Below are 15771 nucleotides of genomic sequence, written 5' to 3'. Positions count from 1 at the left end.
TGCTTTTACATTATTTAAAATTTTTTGAAAATTTGATGGAGATTTTCGTTGTCTCCATGATTGTTTTGTGGTTTTAGCTACTCATAGGTCTTTGCATTCAAAATCAAAACGCTTTGCAAAGCTAGAGGCCGGATAAAAAGAGATTGTCACTTCATGTCTAGCATGCATGATGATGTTCATTCCTTCTGAGTGCACTTGGGAAACTTTGTAGGCAGTGTAATAAACCTTCACGTACAAGTGTCTATTTTGTCCATTCTTCACTTGTGGAACAATTATCTTTTTGTGGATATCACAATTCGTAGTCATGCAAAAGATGTTCGACTAAAATTTTGCAAATTGGTGCTTTATTTTCTACTTTTCATACTTAATTTCTTTTTGTATGTCACTTAGGCCAAAACAATTATCTTCATTGGATTGAGCATGTTCAGTACTTTATTTTTTTTCATCATAATTGTCTTCAAGCTTATCATCACTATTGAGTTGGGAAAAAATCTTTTTAAGATCCTCATATTCTTTCAACAACATCAGGAGGAGGATTTGAAATTGCCCCATGAAAAGCCCACCATTGAGAGAACCAGTGAGGAAATTGAATTGATGCCTGCAGTTCTTTGTGATTGTTGTTGGCACCACAAGTCAGCTATTCTTTAGACACCATGTATCTGACCAAGCAAATTGAAATAGTGCCTATCAGTCACCACCTTAAAGGAATGAGAACCCAAATATGGGCAAGTCAATTCAAGTTTCATCTTAATTCACCTTCTGATCGAAAGCAAGCAATCACAAAAGTTAATAAACATAAAAGCAAAAAGGAAAAGGTTTAAATTAAAAAGGGTTGTAGGCTTGCTTTTCTCTTTTGGTTTTAATTCTTTTCAGCTATCCAAAGTAAATAAACAGCAGTTAATCAAATAATGTCTTGTACTTGAGCCCATATCAGAAACATGCACTGCATGAATCCTCTTGAGAAATGCCAACTCCATAAGTTTTCTGATAATCTTGAAAACTTTGGTTAATTTGAAGCAGGTTGTGGAAAATATATATGGCAAGGACATAATCAACTTTAATTCATCTAATTGTCCTCTAGTTTTCTTCTCTTTGAACTTTACACATCAAGTACTGCAAGTTCATGTAACTCAGTGCCAGAACAAGGTTTCTTAATAAGTTCTAAGAAATCACTAAAAACCCAAATCACCTGATCAACATATATAGATAGATAATTAATAAGTATACCATTCTCAACTTTTTTGACCAAAAAAAAAACCATTCTCAACATCAAGGTAGAATAGCTGGTTCTATATGTTTTAATTTTTAACTAAAGGCAATTATTTCTGGAGTAAGAATGCCTTTGTCCTCAAAGTTCTATGTGAAATTAAGAAAGCTCAAACTAAAGGAGAAGTTATTTTTGGAGTAAGACTACATATCTATGCAAAAGCTAGCATGTTGTTCTGGAGAGAGTTTCACTATTTTAACCTTTAAAACTCACCTTATTATCTTTTCCAAAGGGAGTTGGCGATGCCTTTCGCAAATCACATCCATATAATAATTAGACCATACAATTAGATAAACAATGAGGAGTAAGCATGCATGTACTAAAATTGTGCACCCTTCCAATCTTGTACAATTAATAGTTGTTCTTCAAGTTAAGTGTATAATGAGCTCTACTAGGGCAGCAATATAATCTCTAACAAATATTTCAGACCACGCATATATAAATGTACCAGCAAAAGTTTCAAGATTATGAGACCAAGTATGCCATTTATGACAGTACTACAGCATGGACTTGTTATCAACTCCACAGGTTTCTTCAACTTTTTTTTTTTTTTTTCTTTGTTGGATGAGTTTCTCTTCAGTAAACTGCTTGAATGGCTAAGAGGTTTTGTCAATCTATAAGCTGCTTCCTTTTATTCATTAATTTGTGTCTTTCTCCTGGTAATTTTGAAGCTACAGAAATATCTCTAATTTGAAGAACATATATGTTCAAAAGTCCCACATTGGAGAGTTGAGTTAAGAATGAGTGGAAGAGGTGTTATAAAAGAGGAAGCCCAAGTCAGTAACAAGCATACCTTTCTCGGCCTTTTGGCTAAGATCAAGTGTAGTATCTGTTCTTATCAGTTTAATATCTGATATGTGGGTCATCGACTCACACGATATTAAATTAATTTCTTAAAGGGGAGGGCCCACCACAGTAGCTTGCTACTGGGGCCCCCAAGCGTCGCTCATGCCTTGCACTACAGCTTGGGCTGGCGCACCCTCCAATTCTAGTTTCAACTTCTTTAGTTCATGTTCTTTGTATTTTGACTTTGTTCAATTCAACTATTCAAAATTAAATGTTTCGGTGTGGTTGTTTAAGCTTAAACACGTGTAATAAGGGGATGTGACAAAATGACATGGATTCTTGGCCATATAAGCCCCACAAAAAATGACAAAATCGATACAATTTTATTAACAATTATGAACCTCAAGAGATTATGCACGGGTCTAGCTAAATGCATATATAGTCAAATATCAAACCTTACACATGAAGCTCAAGAGATTATTGGGTCTCCTAAAAGACATCATTATCCCAAACAAGAATTTATATACCTATAGTACATGATATTTATCGCGAGTGTCACTTGAGTTTGTAAACTTTATTTTTAGATTTTATGATCTACTGACTTTTTCATATTATTCATTCTAAGTTCTAGCAATTAATTTTATTCGAATTTTTGTTAAATATGTACATGTGACAAGCACGTACTTATCTGATTAGTAATATTTTTGCCCCCCAAAAACGAGTCACGTGCTTATCACATGCATAGCAATTCATGACTAAAGTAAGTAATGTGAACAAATTGGTGGACCATAAAATCTAAAAGTAAAGTTCTACACATGATGATGGAGTCCAATTACTAATCACACTGTGCTCTAATTAGGCCTTATGTAATTAGGCCTCATTACTTATTGCTTACTTTTTGTAGAGGAAAAACTTACATACTAGTTTACGTGACATGATGAGTCTAATTACTGAAACGACATCCTTTACTTATACAATCTAAAAGACTTTATTTTGATTTCATTACATGAATTGAGACTGGAAATGACATAGCACATCAGATTTTTTGTCGCCTTCTCCTTCAAAGTTCAAGCCAAACCACCTCTACTAATATATCTACCTGATTTGTTGGTGCCCTCTATCCATCATCACAGGCACCAATTAAAAACTAAAAGTCGGATAAATATATCTAGCTAGTTTCTTGTATATCCATGTCTGCTTGCGGCTTCATGTGTCGATGCCTTGAAAGACTGACAGTTCGTTCTGGAAAGTTGCACTATTTTAACCTTGAAAACCAACCTTAATTATCATCTTCTCCAAGGGAATTGGTGATGCCCTTAACAAATCACATCCATATAATAATTAGACTATACAATTGGATAAACAATGGCCTCGTTTGTGTTATGGCTAAAAAATGTATCGGCCACTTGTATAACCGAGATCTACCTCAACACGCCTCGCCAAAAGTGAGGCAAAGTTTCTGACCTTTCGCCGTGAATGTGTGCGGCTTAGAATATTAATTAGAAAAAGATAATATTTGATACGAAAATAAAATTAAAATGTAATGCGTCAAATTAAATATCTAATTTCTAACTAATGACTGTGTGATAGGAAAAATAACGAAAAATCTATCTAGATTCTTTTCTTGCCTAGGATTGACTAGGACTTTGAACATGAACAACAAATATAAAAAATAAAAAAGCAACAATCAAAAGAAAAATTACTAAAAGATGACTTTAATTTAAAATTGGCACTAAGAGAAAGTTCAATCTTAATAGAGCAACAAATGAAATACAGAGGAAAACTAAGAAGAAAACATTAAAAGGGCTTGGAACTTGATGAAAATATAAAAGGAAATTAATAGAAAGAGAGCTTTAAAAGACTATGAAAACAAAAATATTGAGAGCTTTTGAGAGCAGAAAAATTACTGGGTTCAATTGATTTGTCATTTGTTGGAGGGGTTGTGTGTGTTGAGAGAGATTTTGGAAATTGATTTGTGAGCTTCCTTTTATAGCGATCCAATTACTTTGCCCCCAAGTTTTTCAATAGAATACAGCCACATGTCTGGTCAAGATGACTTATACTTGAGTGGTGAACAACTATTTATGATAAGCTGGAGATAAATTGAGAATGAGTTGAGTCACTTTTGAGTTGCAAACATGTCCAGCCAAAAGAGATGTAAATATGTCCAGCCAAGAGCTTCACTATATTGCTGGTCGAAGATATACCCTGGCCTTTTCCGAGCTTGCAATACTTATTGGGCAATCCATTATACTTTGTTGAAGGCTTTCAATATCTTCAGCTACACAACTCTTTAAGAGAGAACCAAGAGGCTAAAAGAATCACTCATGCATGCAAGACACTCATCATTATTTTTGTCTCATCCTCCACTTGTTAATCGAAAGACCATGCCAACAATAACCATATACCTATACCAATGCCACGTAGTAATTAAATCTCCGTAATTACTCTTAATTATTTTCAGAGTAAAAAATCAGTATATATATATGGTTATTAAATGAGGTATAAACAGTTTGATGTATATGATTTGATTGTATAGAATAAATAACTAGATTTAAATGTATTCAAGAAAGAAGATGAAAAATGTTTTCTAACTTGAAGAAGTTAAGAAGATAAGAACAAAATAGATTAGTTATACAAGGAAATTTATCATTAGTATTCCCACCATTTTTGTGGGCTTATAATTAATCTATCTTCTTTCTTCAAGTTAAAAATTTCTTTCTTGAATACAAATATATTTAGCAACTTAGCTAATTCTAAACATCTTGGACCAAAAAGCTAATTCTATACATTAAAGGAGACCATAAGGAGTAATCTAGCATGTAAGTACTTAAAACCTTGAAGAACAAACCAACAATTGCTCTTCAAGTAAAGTGCATACTTAACTCAATCAGGGCAGCTTTTCTCCAACAAATATTTCAGATAATTCATAAATGATAAGAGAAACCAGGCCCACTTTGTACCAGGCTACCAGCAAAAGTTTCAAGAAAGATGAGACCAAGCCAGCCATTTATGACAGTACTGCAATGAAGCACTTGTTATCAACTCCACCGTTTCAAGACAGATCAAGAAGAGTAGGTGTTCACTTGTCCCACATCGGAGAGTTGAGTTAAGAATGAGTGGAAGAGGTGTTATAAAAGAGGAAGCCCAAATCAGTAACAAGCATACCTTTCTCGGCCTTTTGGCTAAGATCAAGTGTAGTATCTGTTCTTATCAGTTTAATATCTGATATGTGAGTCATCGACTCACACGATATTAAATTAATTTCTTAAAGGGGAGGGCCCACCACAGTAGCTTGCTATTGGGGCTCTCGAGCGTCGCCCATGCGTTGCACTAAAGCACGGGCTGGCGCACCCTCCAATTGTAGTCTCAAGTTTTTTGCCTCCAAGTCCAAGAGCCCATAAAATTATTTCAAAACTGGTAACTCTAAAAAATTGACAGTCCTAGTAAAAAAATCGAAAATCAAAATTAATTGGAGATTAGACTGAGAGTGAGCACTAAATGAAAGGGTTTAGTCACTTTTTACCACTTATTTGCTTCTTTACTCAAAACCTAATGATAACAGGAGTGTTAAGGTTTATGAAAGAAAGAAGGTATGTGGGTTGATGTGGACCCAACATCTGTCACCATTAAAAATGAGAACAGCTGACTCCAATTCCTGGCTTTTTCTCGAGCTTTTCATAGATAGCAAATCCCATTATGTTACCGTTAAAAATGATAAGACAAAGCCCATTTCCAATTTTTTTTTTTTTTTTTTTTTTTTACTTTAAAAAAATCAAGCACAAACAATAACAAATAGTTTGCAAACCAGGTAGTATCACACTGAACCAAGGTCGAGTTAACACAAATTGTCTTTCCAACTTGCCATACACAGAATAATACCATTATCAAGACAAAAATAACTGATATAACCATTTAGAAATCATATTAGATAATTACGATAGCCTCGGATGTCTGAAGACCGGCAATAGATGCCTGTAATTCTTTGTGATTGTTGTTGGCACCACAAGTCAGCCATTCTTTAGAAACCATTTGAGCAAGCAAATTGAAGTAGTGCCTGTCAATCACCATCTTAAAGGAAAGAGAACCAAGCATGGGCAAGTCGACTCAAGTTTCATCTTCACCTTCTGAAAGCAAGCAATCTTGTATTTGCTCCCTGAAAGAAAAAATAAAAGCAAAAAGGAAAAGGTTAAATTAAAAATGGTTGTCGGCTTCTCCTTTGATGTTATTTCTCCTCAGTTATACAAAGGAAATAAGATGACTGATAGCCACCATGCATGACCAACAGAAGTTAATCAAATGTCTTGTACATCATAATCCCAGAACAAAAACATGTACTAGTGACCACCACTCAACAGTAGACGGTAAAACTGAATGGCCTCTCAAGAATGTCAACCCCATAAGATTTCTGATAATCTTGATAACTTTGGTTTGAAGAAGTTTTATAGAAAAAAATGACAAAGACAAATCAATTTAAATTGATCTAATTATCCTAAAGTTTTCTTCTCTTAGAGTTTAACAAATCGAGTTCAGGTGCATGTAAACCCAGACCCAGTGCCAGAACAAGGTTTTTTTTTAGGTTCTAAGAAATCACTAAAATCCAAGCCATCAGCTAATCTACATAGATAGATAATTGATGAGTATAACACTCTTACCTGAGCACACTGTAATGGTCAAGTTTGTCATGCTTTGCTGGGGCAACCAGTTGCTGAGGTAAGAGTGTATAAAATTGATCCACTGATGAGGAGTCCTGAGGAAGTATCTGAAACCGGCAGCTCGAACAGCAGGCAGCACCAAATATGGCAGGACTTGTTTGCTGTCTCTCAAGACCAAAAATGGCAGGACTAGTTTGCTGTCTCTCAAGATTGCTCATACTTAGCATGTCAGAACGGCTGAGTGGGCTATTGCAGATAAAGCAAAATGACTCTGAGGAAAAAGATTCATTAGGTTTAAGGTTATATCTCTTCTGACGCCTCCGAGTTGCCAAAGGAACATTAGAGTCATCGGTTTCTTGAATCCTGTTGAAATGAAATGGGATAAGCTTTCCAGCTGTTCTCATAATTGTGCACTCCCGAGAAGGATTTTCTTCCTGGAAAACAAAAGTTCAATCAAACTTGACCATCAAGTTCTGTTTGAAAGAAACTTCAAGGTTTAACAGCTGGTTCTGTATGTATTTTAACTAGTGGGAATTACTTCGGAGTAGGAATGATACATATTCCTTTGTCCTTGAGTTCTATTTAAAGAATCTTTTTTTTTTTGGTAATTATTTGAAAGAAACTTATAGGTAGAACTGCTGCTTCTATATTTTTCTAATTAAAGGGAAATTTATTTTTGGAGTAAGACTATACTTATGCGAAATGCATGTTATTTTGGAAAGTTACTATTTAAACCTTTAAAACCAACCATATCAGCTATCTCCAAGGGAGTTGATGCGCCTCTTACACACCACATCCATATGACTACAATTAGCAAAACAATGAATAACCATGTACTTAATTGTGTACCCTCTCAACCTTGTTGAAGAACAAAACAATCATTGCTCTTCAAGTAGAGTGCATACTGAGCTCTACTAGGAATTGTTCTTCCTAAAAGCTGATGCCAATGCCACTTTCTAACAATTTTTTCAGATTACTCATAAATAATAAGAGAAACCAGGACCACTTTGTACCTGCAAAAGTTTCACGAATGATGAGACCAAGCCATTTATGCCAGTGCAAGGACTTCTTGTCAACTCCAAAGTTTTTAGACTGCCCTGCCAAGATGAGAGATCAGACATATCATTTAGTAAGGATGAGAAAATTCTCTATGAAGGTATAGAGAAATGGCATAAATTACAAACCCATCAAGGCAGCAAAGCATGTTCAGCTCTTGCGCAAGACAATCACGAAGTGGAAGCACAACTGGGATTTCCCACCTTGCATCAACATACTGTATATCTGCCGGTAAACAATATCCTTGGCCCTATTAAAAGCAAGCATAAATAAGATAGATCAAAATGCCTTGCAAGTTCAACATAAACTTGATAAATTAGTAAATATTAAATGGTTTTCATTTGACAAATTATGAAAAAGGAAAGGAAATTTTAGCCAAGTGGAATTATGGAAAGTTCAAAAAACCATGAAGAGCATGGTTTACATGGAAAAAAGAGGCATCATAAAGGAACGCATTACTACATTAATGTCACACAATTTATTTTTTCACCTGGTGTCTCTCTAGGTTCATTAATATCAATTGAAAATTACTTATAAATATTGTTTGAACAAAGATGAAAATATTAAAAAATATACATTTGGTATGCTTCCCAATTACAGCTTTTGACATCAGAGAAGATCTTAGTGGTCTACCTAACAATAACTTTCCAGAGGGTAACCAGTAGTTGATATTCCACCCAGAAAGAGTCACAAACATATGCAAGACAATTGCATGAGGCAAACCCTAGATTCATGTGAAAAGGATAAGTGTAACTGAAAAACACTAGTTAACCAGGTCTTCCATTGACCTAGGTAGTTATTATCAGTTTACAAGCCATTTTACTGGGATGAAACTATTTCTGATATCAAATGTGTTGAAGGCAATCCCCAACATTCATTACTAATATCATCAATGCTAAAATGAAATTGCCTAAAAGAATCTAAACCCTAATACATTTACCAGAGAAAGTAAGTAGTTTTACATTACGAGGAAATGAACATTCAAATTAAGGCATTAAAAAAACAAACCTTGACAGTGGCTGAAAGAACATGGCAAGCAATTCTCGATATGCATGATCCCAGAACAAGTCTGTTGTACCCATTTTGAGCGGCAATCTGCACATCAAACAAAACATTCTGCTTGAATGACTTATGCTTCCCTTCATTGCATGTTTTTAATGGAAACATATACCAAGATCCAAACCTTTTGCAAGGCTAACATGCGCAGATGTAGCAGAAGATCTTCTTTCCCAGTGGCATCACTAACAGCATCTAATAACCTCTCCAGTCTCTCCCTTGCATCACCAGAATGTGAAGAGTAGACACTTTCAATCGGTACAACATACAACTGTTTTGTTGGTGGGGCTAGATTTTCGACAATCAACCTAATGTCTTCAATTGCTTTGTCTATTTCATTAGACTGAACAGAATAAACAGACCTTTCATCAATAAATGCAACTCCGACACCGAAAACTGGTAACGCTCTATCCCTACTAGCATCAAAATTCTTCTGCGCTTTATCATGCATCTCATGCACAAACTGCAAAGCAACCCTGAAACCCAAAATAACATTTTTTCAGATTTCAATAGACCTCCAATACAAAATTTTACATATAACAACAGTTCAATACATTTAGCACCCAGTGTAACATCAATTATATCTTATAAATTGCCAAAACATCTATTCCAATATAATAGGACCAATCAATAATTCAATATCATAAACAAGATAAATGCATTTCTACCCAGTCTATAATCCATATTATGTACAAAAACACAACACCCACATATAAATTGATCAATTGATCAAGTTTCGTCATTTTCTTTTGGTGGGTACTTCATTATTTACTACTTGAATTACAATTGTGACTAAAACTGAATCAAATGAATCTTTAGGGGTGAGAGAGAGAGAGAGAGAGAGAGAGAGAGAGAGAGAGAGAGAGAGAGAGAGAGAGGGAGAGGGACCTGGAAGAAGGGCCACCAGAGAAGGCGACGAGGACGTTATCAGTGGGAGAAATCATGGCGTTGGAGGTGACGGCGAACCTGAACTTCCCGAAGAGATTGCCGCGGAAGCAATCAGGGCAGAAGCGAGCATCGTCACCACCACCGTCGGTGTTGGAAGAGATTGGCTGGTTGGCCTTGCACTTGAGGCACATACTACTGTTATTGTTGTTGTTATTGCTAGTATTAGTAGCAATTGAATTGGTATCGTTGTCTTTAACATCTTCTTCTTCTTCTTTGTCTCTGTAGCAATTTGACTGACAAGTTGACACATTGCACGCCATGCTTGTTAAAGCTTGAGCTCGAACTAGGGTTTTAGTTCTAAGAATTTGAAAAACAGAAAAAAAAAACAAAAACAAAAACAAAAATACAAAGATAACGGGTTAGGGCGGGTCCAGTGGTGGGTATAGGTTATAAGCCCGGAGCTTAAAACGGGTATGGTCACAGCAACCTAACCCATTTATTTGACCCGCCCACTGCCCTTTTGTGTATTTCTCTTTCTCTGTCTCTCCCTCTGAACTTCGAAGCTTCAACAGGTATGATCATGCTGTCTCTCTCTCTGTCTCTCTCTGTCTCTCTCCTTTTAAAAAAAAAAAAAATTTTGGTTAAAGCAGAGAGACACATGCACACTCTCTGTTCACTACATTGAAGCTTTTATTTCTTTTTGGGTTTGTGTATTTCTGGGTTGTCAAAACTGAATGCTTTTGGGTTTGTGGGCTTTCTGAAATCATTCTCTATGTTCTACTGGAAATATAAGATTAAGACAAACAAGGGGTTTGAACACACGTTGGTGATGTGGGTTCTGAAATTTTTCTGAAAACAGATAACCCATATCCCATTTATGGAAAGCAAGGGCTTCAAATTTGTATTTAGGGGTGGGAGGCCAGGTATTCTATACGAGGAACAAGCTTGAAAATGGTTTTCCCTGACTGGGTTTTTCTCCTTTTTTGTGAAATACAAAAATGGGGCTTGTCAATTTTAGTTTTTTCTCTCTCCCCCACCCCCTCCATTTCTACAATCCCAAATTTCCGTTTTGTTGAAAAGTATCTTGTATGTACTATGTTTCTTTATGAATGCGTCTCTCGAATATCAAAACTGAAGGTTGTATGGATAATCAGTTGTATCTTTGTATTGAAAATGCATTAATATTTGTGCGTTTTATCTTTGTGGTTGAATTATTAAATTTGGTTTTATGCTAAAAGTATGCCTCTTTATTTTGCAATGCAAGACACATCATTAGAAAACTAGACAAAGAAGAGAGAATGGGGTTGCCAGATGCTTCTGGGGATTGGCTGTCAGAAATGGATGTAGATGCTTTCAGACGCCTATTTCCTCTTCGGTTTTATGAGAGTCATTTTGTTAAATCTACACGCCCTGACGGAAGGTCACTTCCCGAAGCTAGGGAGACTTCTTCAGCCCTTGGTTAGCTAAAGCTTGTATTAGAATTGTTAACATGGATTCTCCACTCCTCATTTTGTTTTAACTTACTTCATGTAAGCATGTAGTTTAACTTAATTTATATAACCATAACCTGAACCCTCTTTTTTTTTTTTTTTTTTTGTAGGGGCTGTTAAATCTGCTGACGGGTCAGCATTAGTAAAGATTGGTTCAACTGTAATTGCTTATCTTTGTGTTTGTGTGTGTCTGTGTCTGTGTTTTAGATGTATAATGAGATGTATGGTCTTGGAACTGATGAGGTTTTTTGTATAGACAATGTTGGCTGCTATAAAAATGGAAGTCATGACCCCTTCAACAGAGTCACCAGATGAGGGATGCATAGGTTGACCTGCACCACCTGATGAATTTCTATTGCTTTTTTCAACTGTATTTGACCTTATTCCATTTATTTAACTGGTTTTCCACATTTAAATTTTGCTACTTTCAGCGATTGATTTCCACATGCCTCCAATTTGTTCTCCACTTGTTAGACCTGGCAGGCCAGCTGAGGCAGCACCAGTTGTGTCGAAGCAGTTATCTGACACTATTTCAAGGCATGTCAACTGTCTATCTAGTTCTTTGTTTCCCACTTCTACCTAAAGTTTCATTAGTTGAACTTTTCAGTTATTTCTTTTTGTTCTGAATGTTCTATCCACATGATATCATAGATGGCTAAGTCGTGTGCCAATTTTTATTTCTTATTGAACTTTTTATCAGTTGAACTGTGTCTTATCTCTTAGACTTATTTGAGCAAAAAACATAATCACCTGAGGTCCTCATAATCTCATAAAAACAAGCTATCCTCACCTCACTAAAACAGTTCTACTTTTGGGGATCCCAAATAGCTTTTGAAAAAGAATCCTGTAGTCGCACTCAATTCTTCTACTTTTCTTTCTGCTGGATACTGGCTTTGTTGAATTGATTTGTGTGCTTGAATTCAGAGGCATTTTCTGTTTATATCAATACCTTTTTATGGTCAAAACTCTCATCCTTTTAGCTACAAGCCCTATTTCAATTTGATGCTTCATTTGGTATTTGCATTTTGGGAATTTATCTGTTTTCTTGGTTGTTGCAGTTCTGGAATGATTAATTTGAAGGAGTTATCCTTGATCAGCGGGAAAGCTGCTTGGATGGCCTACCTGGTAATTACATGGAAACTGGGGAAACTCATAGGTGCCAGTGCCTGTGGCATACTTTTTCTTGTTTTCTTCTAAAGGACATATATTATGAGGAAATGTCTGATTTGTCTCTTGCAGGACATATACTGTTTGGATGCTGACGGTGCTCTTTTCGATGCTGCTTTGTTGTCAGCTGTTGCTGCCTTTTCTCACTGTAAGTGTTACAACTTACAACCATCATCTCATCATTTGCATCCTGTATTTGCTATCCCCGTGCAAAGAGCTGGCTACCCCAATTAAAGTGTTACAAACATGGAATTACCATAGTTGCCCAAAGTCCAACCTACCCCAATTTAATTATGCACTCTAGAGCCACTATATTATTCAGAATATCAGCTTTTATACTGGACCAAATATATGGACATTTTTGCATCAAAGAAAGAAAGAATAGATATGTACATGAAAGATACTGCTGGAAAATCAAGGCCTATGGAGCTTATGTTTCTTCATGAATGACAATTTTATGTTTTCTCTCTCTCTGGGTAAATATTTTCCTACTATGAAATATAAAACAAATTCATATCAGAAGCTGTTTGAAAAAAGAAGTGCAGTTGATTTGCTGGGTAAGTCCAACTTTTAGAGCATCTTGTATCAGGTTTTATTGTGGCATCTGTAGTACTGTATAATGGAAGTTGTGCCCCTACTACTGTTGGATTTTAGAAAAGAAGATCAAAATTTATGTTTCCCTAATATTTAAAATTTTATTTGACATTTACCCTGATGTCAAAAGGAATTGTATCCCCATGGTGTGCTAAATAGAAGTTTAACTTGGGCTTTTTTAGGGGAAGAAGATTATGTAAGTGACACTACAAGTGAGCAAAGAGGTCATATAGATTAATGATGCAATTGGGAGGGGATGAAATGATTGAATTCAACGATCCATGAAATTATCTAGTTGTACAAACGAAAGATGCATAAAATTGTAGCATAAATTTATGGCTCATTCATCTTTCACTGCAAGTTATGTTTAGCATTATAATTTGAATGCTGTAACTGTGTTGTGGTGCAGCTTTTTTGTCATATAACTCCCATGCCTTGCAGTGCAGATTCCTGTAGTTTCTATGAATGATGATGGAAAAGTAGTTGTTCTGTCTGAAGAACATGAGGGAGGAAAGGAGCCAGTCAACAAAGGGAAGAGGAAACTCACATTAAGCAGTATTCCGATTTCATTAACATGCATACTTCATAAGAATTACATCTTGGCGGACCCTACTGCAGAGGAAGAGTCCATCATGGAAACTCTTGTAACTGTGGTTTTGGATTCATCTGGTCAACTTGTGTCTCTTTACAAGCCCGGTGGACCAGTTCTTGCGTATACATCGGCCATCCAGGTCAGTTGTACAGTTTGCACCCTCAAGGTATTATTTTGATGGTACATCCGCAACTCAAACTTGGCAGGAGGTTACAATTTCCAAATTTTGTTCCCACAGTCTATCTGCTCAACCATGATTACTGAAAGTAAAGAAGTAAATTTTTACTTGAGTGTTGGTTATTATGTTCATGGTACATCTATGACCAAGGTTTTAAAACTGGTTTTGACATCAATTCCACATCTCAGCAGAAAAAATAAAAGAGGAAAGAAGTACAATATTCCAATCCTTTTCTTATTTGAATTAATATTCTAAAACTTAGGAAGATTTAGACAACCTTTGAAATACCTGAACCTTTGTAGGGAAAAAGTTTAACTTTCCAAATGGCTTGAAACTTAATCAAAATGCCAAATAATTTGAAACTTGATTCCTCTTGATAAAAATTCTTGTCGAATTTATTAAACTATCTTGGTGAATTATTATTCATCTATTTTACATAATTGCTCCCATTTGCAAATATGTAGAAATATGCTATAATTGGAGTGGTTTAGATGAAGCACGGGAACTATTTTACATTGTTTTCAGAATACATTTTTTCAATAAAGTATTAATTAGCTAAAATATGTAAATATGTTGTATAAGAACATAAGAAAACAATGGCCTATGAAAAATTCTAATGAAGTCATGTTCCAGATACTGATAAGGAAGACTCTCTCTGGTTGCAGGATTGTGTTGCACTGACTAGGCAAAGAGCGAGGGAGCTTCAGGCAATTTTAGATGAAGCCACCTCTCATATGGAGGTTGATTAGTTTCATCATTCATCTCCTAAGGGGATTGTGTTTTTGATTTACATCTTCATTCAATCCTTATTTTGTGTTGAAATTTGTTACCCTAGAGAAAGGTTTCTGGAAGGTAGCATCATTCGTCAATTTTGGTTTGATATGTGGAACTGCTCTGCATTTTTGGTTACACAAGTCTGAATGTTTATTTTTCACATTTTTAGAGCAATTAGTCGAGCTGTGGAATTATATTTCCTTGAATCTTGATGCCTTGATGCCTTGGGTTGCTTTCAGTGTGGGCAGAGCATGCCACTGTAAAGCTCATTGCATGCTAGACTCACTACACCATTGCAAATCGGCTAAGAGTTACATAAACGTTCATTACACTGTCCTTACTCCTTGAGAAGGTTTCTGTGATTGATTGTTACTTGTCCATAGACTTTAGTAGTCAGAGAAATACTTACCATTATACAGAGAATTAGACTGAAACGTGTGTGGTGTTCATCCTGAAAACCTTACCATTCTTTTAAAAAAGGATGTGTGAAGCTAAATGTGTATTAATGGTGCTGCCTGATATCACACATTTGGTGGGGTATGCAAAATTTGTTCTTTTACTAAATGTTAACATTTGAAAGCTGACAAATAGAGAGAGGGAGTTGGTGTCTCCGACCTAGAATGTGTGGCATCAGTTTAAAGATGTGGAGGCAAACTAGAGTGAGGGAATGGACTCATAGAGCTCTCCCGTTAGCTCAAAAGTTATAGGGCCACTTGTTCATGGAATCAAAGCAAGCAAAACCTGAGATGAAAATTAAACCCGACGATGTTATACCACTCGTGAAGATGCATATCATGGGAGACACCATCTAAATTTAATTAGGCAGGTTTTATGTGGGGATGTTCACATTTTAAGAAAAGTGAAAATGACCTCCCTTAGCATATGGTTGAATGATGGAAACCATTTATTTGTAAGTTTTATTTCAAAGATTATTTCCGTTAAAATCATTCAAATAAAATTGTTTAATCATTTGATTACCATCAATATTATGGTTTGATTACCATTGTTATTATTTTCAAATGCATCTTCTTCTTTTCTTCCTTCCAAAACTAAATAAAAGCTTCAGCTTCTAATGAAAAATTAAATAATGTCAAAGTTGGTAGACATAAAAGCAAAGACCAAAGAATGCAATGTATCATTGTCTTTCTGCTATTAGTTTTAAGAGGGATTTCATTTAGTTGTGAACTTTATTTCTTCCGTTTATGCTTAACTGTGTAAGAGAGTAACAACCAGGAAGAAAGGGAGATGAAAACTACAAAAACCAAGTC

General features: G+C 35.6%; 2 protein-coding genes and 2 non-coding genes across 7 annotated transcripts; 3 read left to right on the top strand and 1 right to left on the bottom strand.

Annotated features, from left to right (window-relative positions):
* Window positions 1-2056: 2056 nt before the first annotated feature.
* Window positions 2057-2251, top strand: LOC147282429 (U2 spliceosomal RNA). Its single transcript, XR_015123189.1, has one exon. It is a non-coding gene; the product is annotated as a U2 spliceosomal RNA (small nuclear RNA).
* Window positions 2252-5217: 2966 nt separating this feature from the next.
* LOC147282428 (U2 spliceosomal RNA) lies at window positions 5218-5412 on the top strand. Its single transcript, XR_015123188.1, has one exon. It is a non-coding gene; the product is annotated as a U2 spliceosomal RNA (small nuclear RNA).
* Window positions 5413-5849: 437 nt separating this feature from the next.
* LOC147282427 (Adenine nucleotide alpha hydrolases-like superfamily protein) lies at window positions 5850-10141 on the bottom strand. 2 transcript variants are annotated; one of them, XM_086248596.1, is made up of 8 exons: window positions 9709-10141; window positions 8948-9296; window positions 8773-8859; window positions 7893-8014; window positions 7722-7800; window positions 6900-7142; window positions 6709-6863; window positions 5850-6209 (listed from the first exon to the last, which is right to left on the bottom strand). In XM_086248596.1, the coding sequence occupies exons 1-8, from the start codon at window positions 10026-10028 to the stop codon at window positions 6161-6163; spliced, it is 1404 nt and encodes a 467-aa protein (XP_086104722.1). In that variant the 5' UTR covers window positions 10029-10141; the 3' UTR covers window positions 5850-6160. The 2 variants fall into 2 exon arrangements, with proteins under 2 accessions (XP_086104722.1, XP_086104721.1); XM_086248595.1 differs by having other exon boundaries at window positions 6709-7142.
* Window positions 10142-10148: 7 nt separating this feature from the next.
* LOC147282426 (3'-5'-exoribonuclease family protein) lies at window positions 10149-14677 on the top strand. 3 transcript variants are annotated; one of them, XM_086248597.1, is made up of 9 exons: window positions 10149-10280; window positions 10973-11166; window positions 11309-11358; window positions 11455-11524; window positions 11630-11735; window positions 12257-12323; window positions 12438-12513; window positions 13401-13690; window positions 14395-14677. In XM_086248597.1, the coding sequence occupies exons 2-9, from the start codon at window positions 11007-11009 to the stop codon at window positions 14476-14478; spliced, it is 903 nt and encodes a 300-aa protein (XP_086104723.1). In that variant the 5' UTR covers window positions 10149-10280; window positions 10973-11006; the 3' UTR covers window positions 14479-14677. The 3 variants fall into 3 exon arrangements, with proteins under 3 accessions (XP_086104723.1, XP_086104725.1, XP_086104724.1); XM_086248599.1 differs by having other exon boundaries at window positions 10151-10280; window positions 10985-11166; XM_086248598.1 differs by lacking the exon at window positions 10149-10280 and adding an exon at window positions 10328-10631.
* Window positions 14678-15771: the final 1094 nt, after the last annotated feature.

The sequence above is a fragment of the Dryas octopetala genome, chromosome 6 (genome assembly GCF_963921425.1).
Source record: "Dryas octopetala chromosome 6, drDryOcto1.1, whole genome shotgun sequence".
Classification (NCBI taxonomy): Eukaryota; Viridiplantae; Streptophyta; class Magnoliopsida; order Rosales; family Rosaceae; genus Dryas; species Dryas octopetala.
Note: the sequence above shows the minus strand (reverse complement) of the source record. Positions and strands in the feature narration are given on the sequence as shown.

Excerpts from the sequence above, each read along its gene's own strand:
- LOC147282427 (XM_086248595.1), bottom strand. The coding sequence starts at position 10,028 with ATGGCGTGCAATGTGTCAACTTGTCAGTCAAATTGCTACAGAGACAAA. Across the intron at positions 7,801-7,892 it reads ATGCTTTGCTGCCTTGATGG|TCTAAAAACTTTGGAGTTGA; the intron begins GTTTGTAATTTA and ends TTGGCAGGGCAG. Across the intron at positions 6,210-6,708 it reads GACCATTACAGTGTGCTCAG|GGAGCAAATACAAGATTGCT; the intron begins GTAAGAGTGTTA and ends TTTTTCTTTCAG.
- LOC147282426 (XM_086248597.1), top strand. The coding sequence starts at position 11,007 with ATGGGGTTGCCAGATGCTTCTGGGGATTGGCTGTCAGAAATGGATGTA. Across the intron at positions 11,525-11,629 it reads ACCAGATGAGGGATGCATAG|CGATTGATTTCCACATGCCT; the intron begins GTTGACCTGCAC and ends TGCTACTTTCAG. Across the intron at positions 12,324-12,437 it reads CTGCTTGGATGGCCTACCTG|GACATATACTGTTTGGATGC; the intron begins GTAATTACATGG and ends TGTCTCTTGCAG.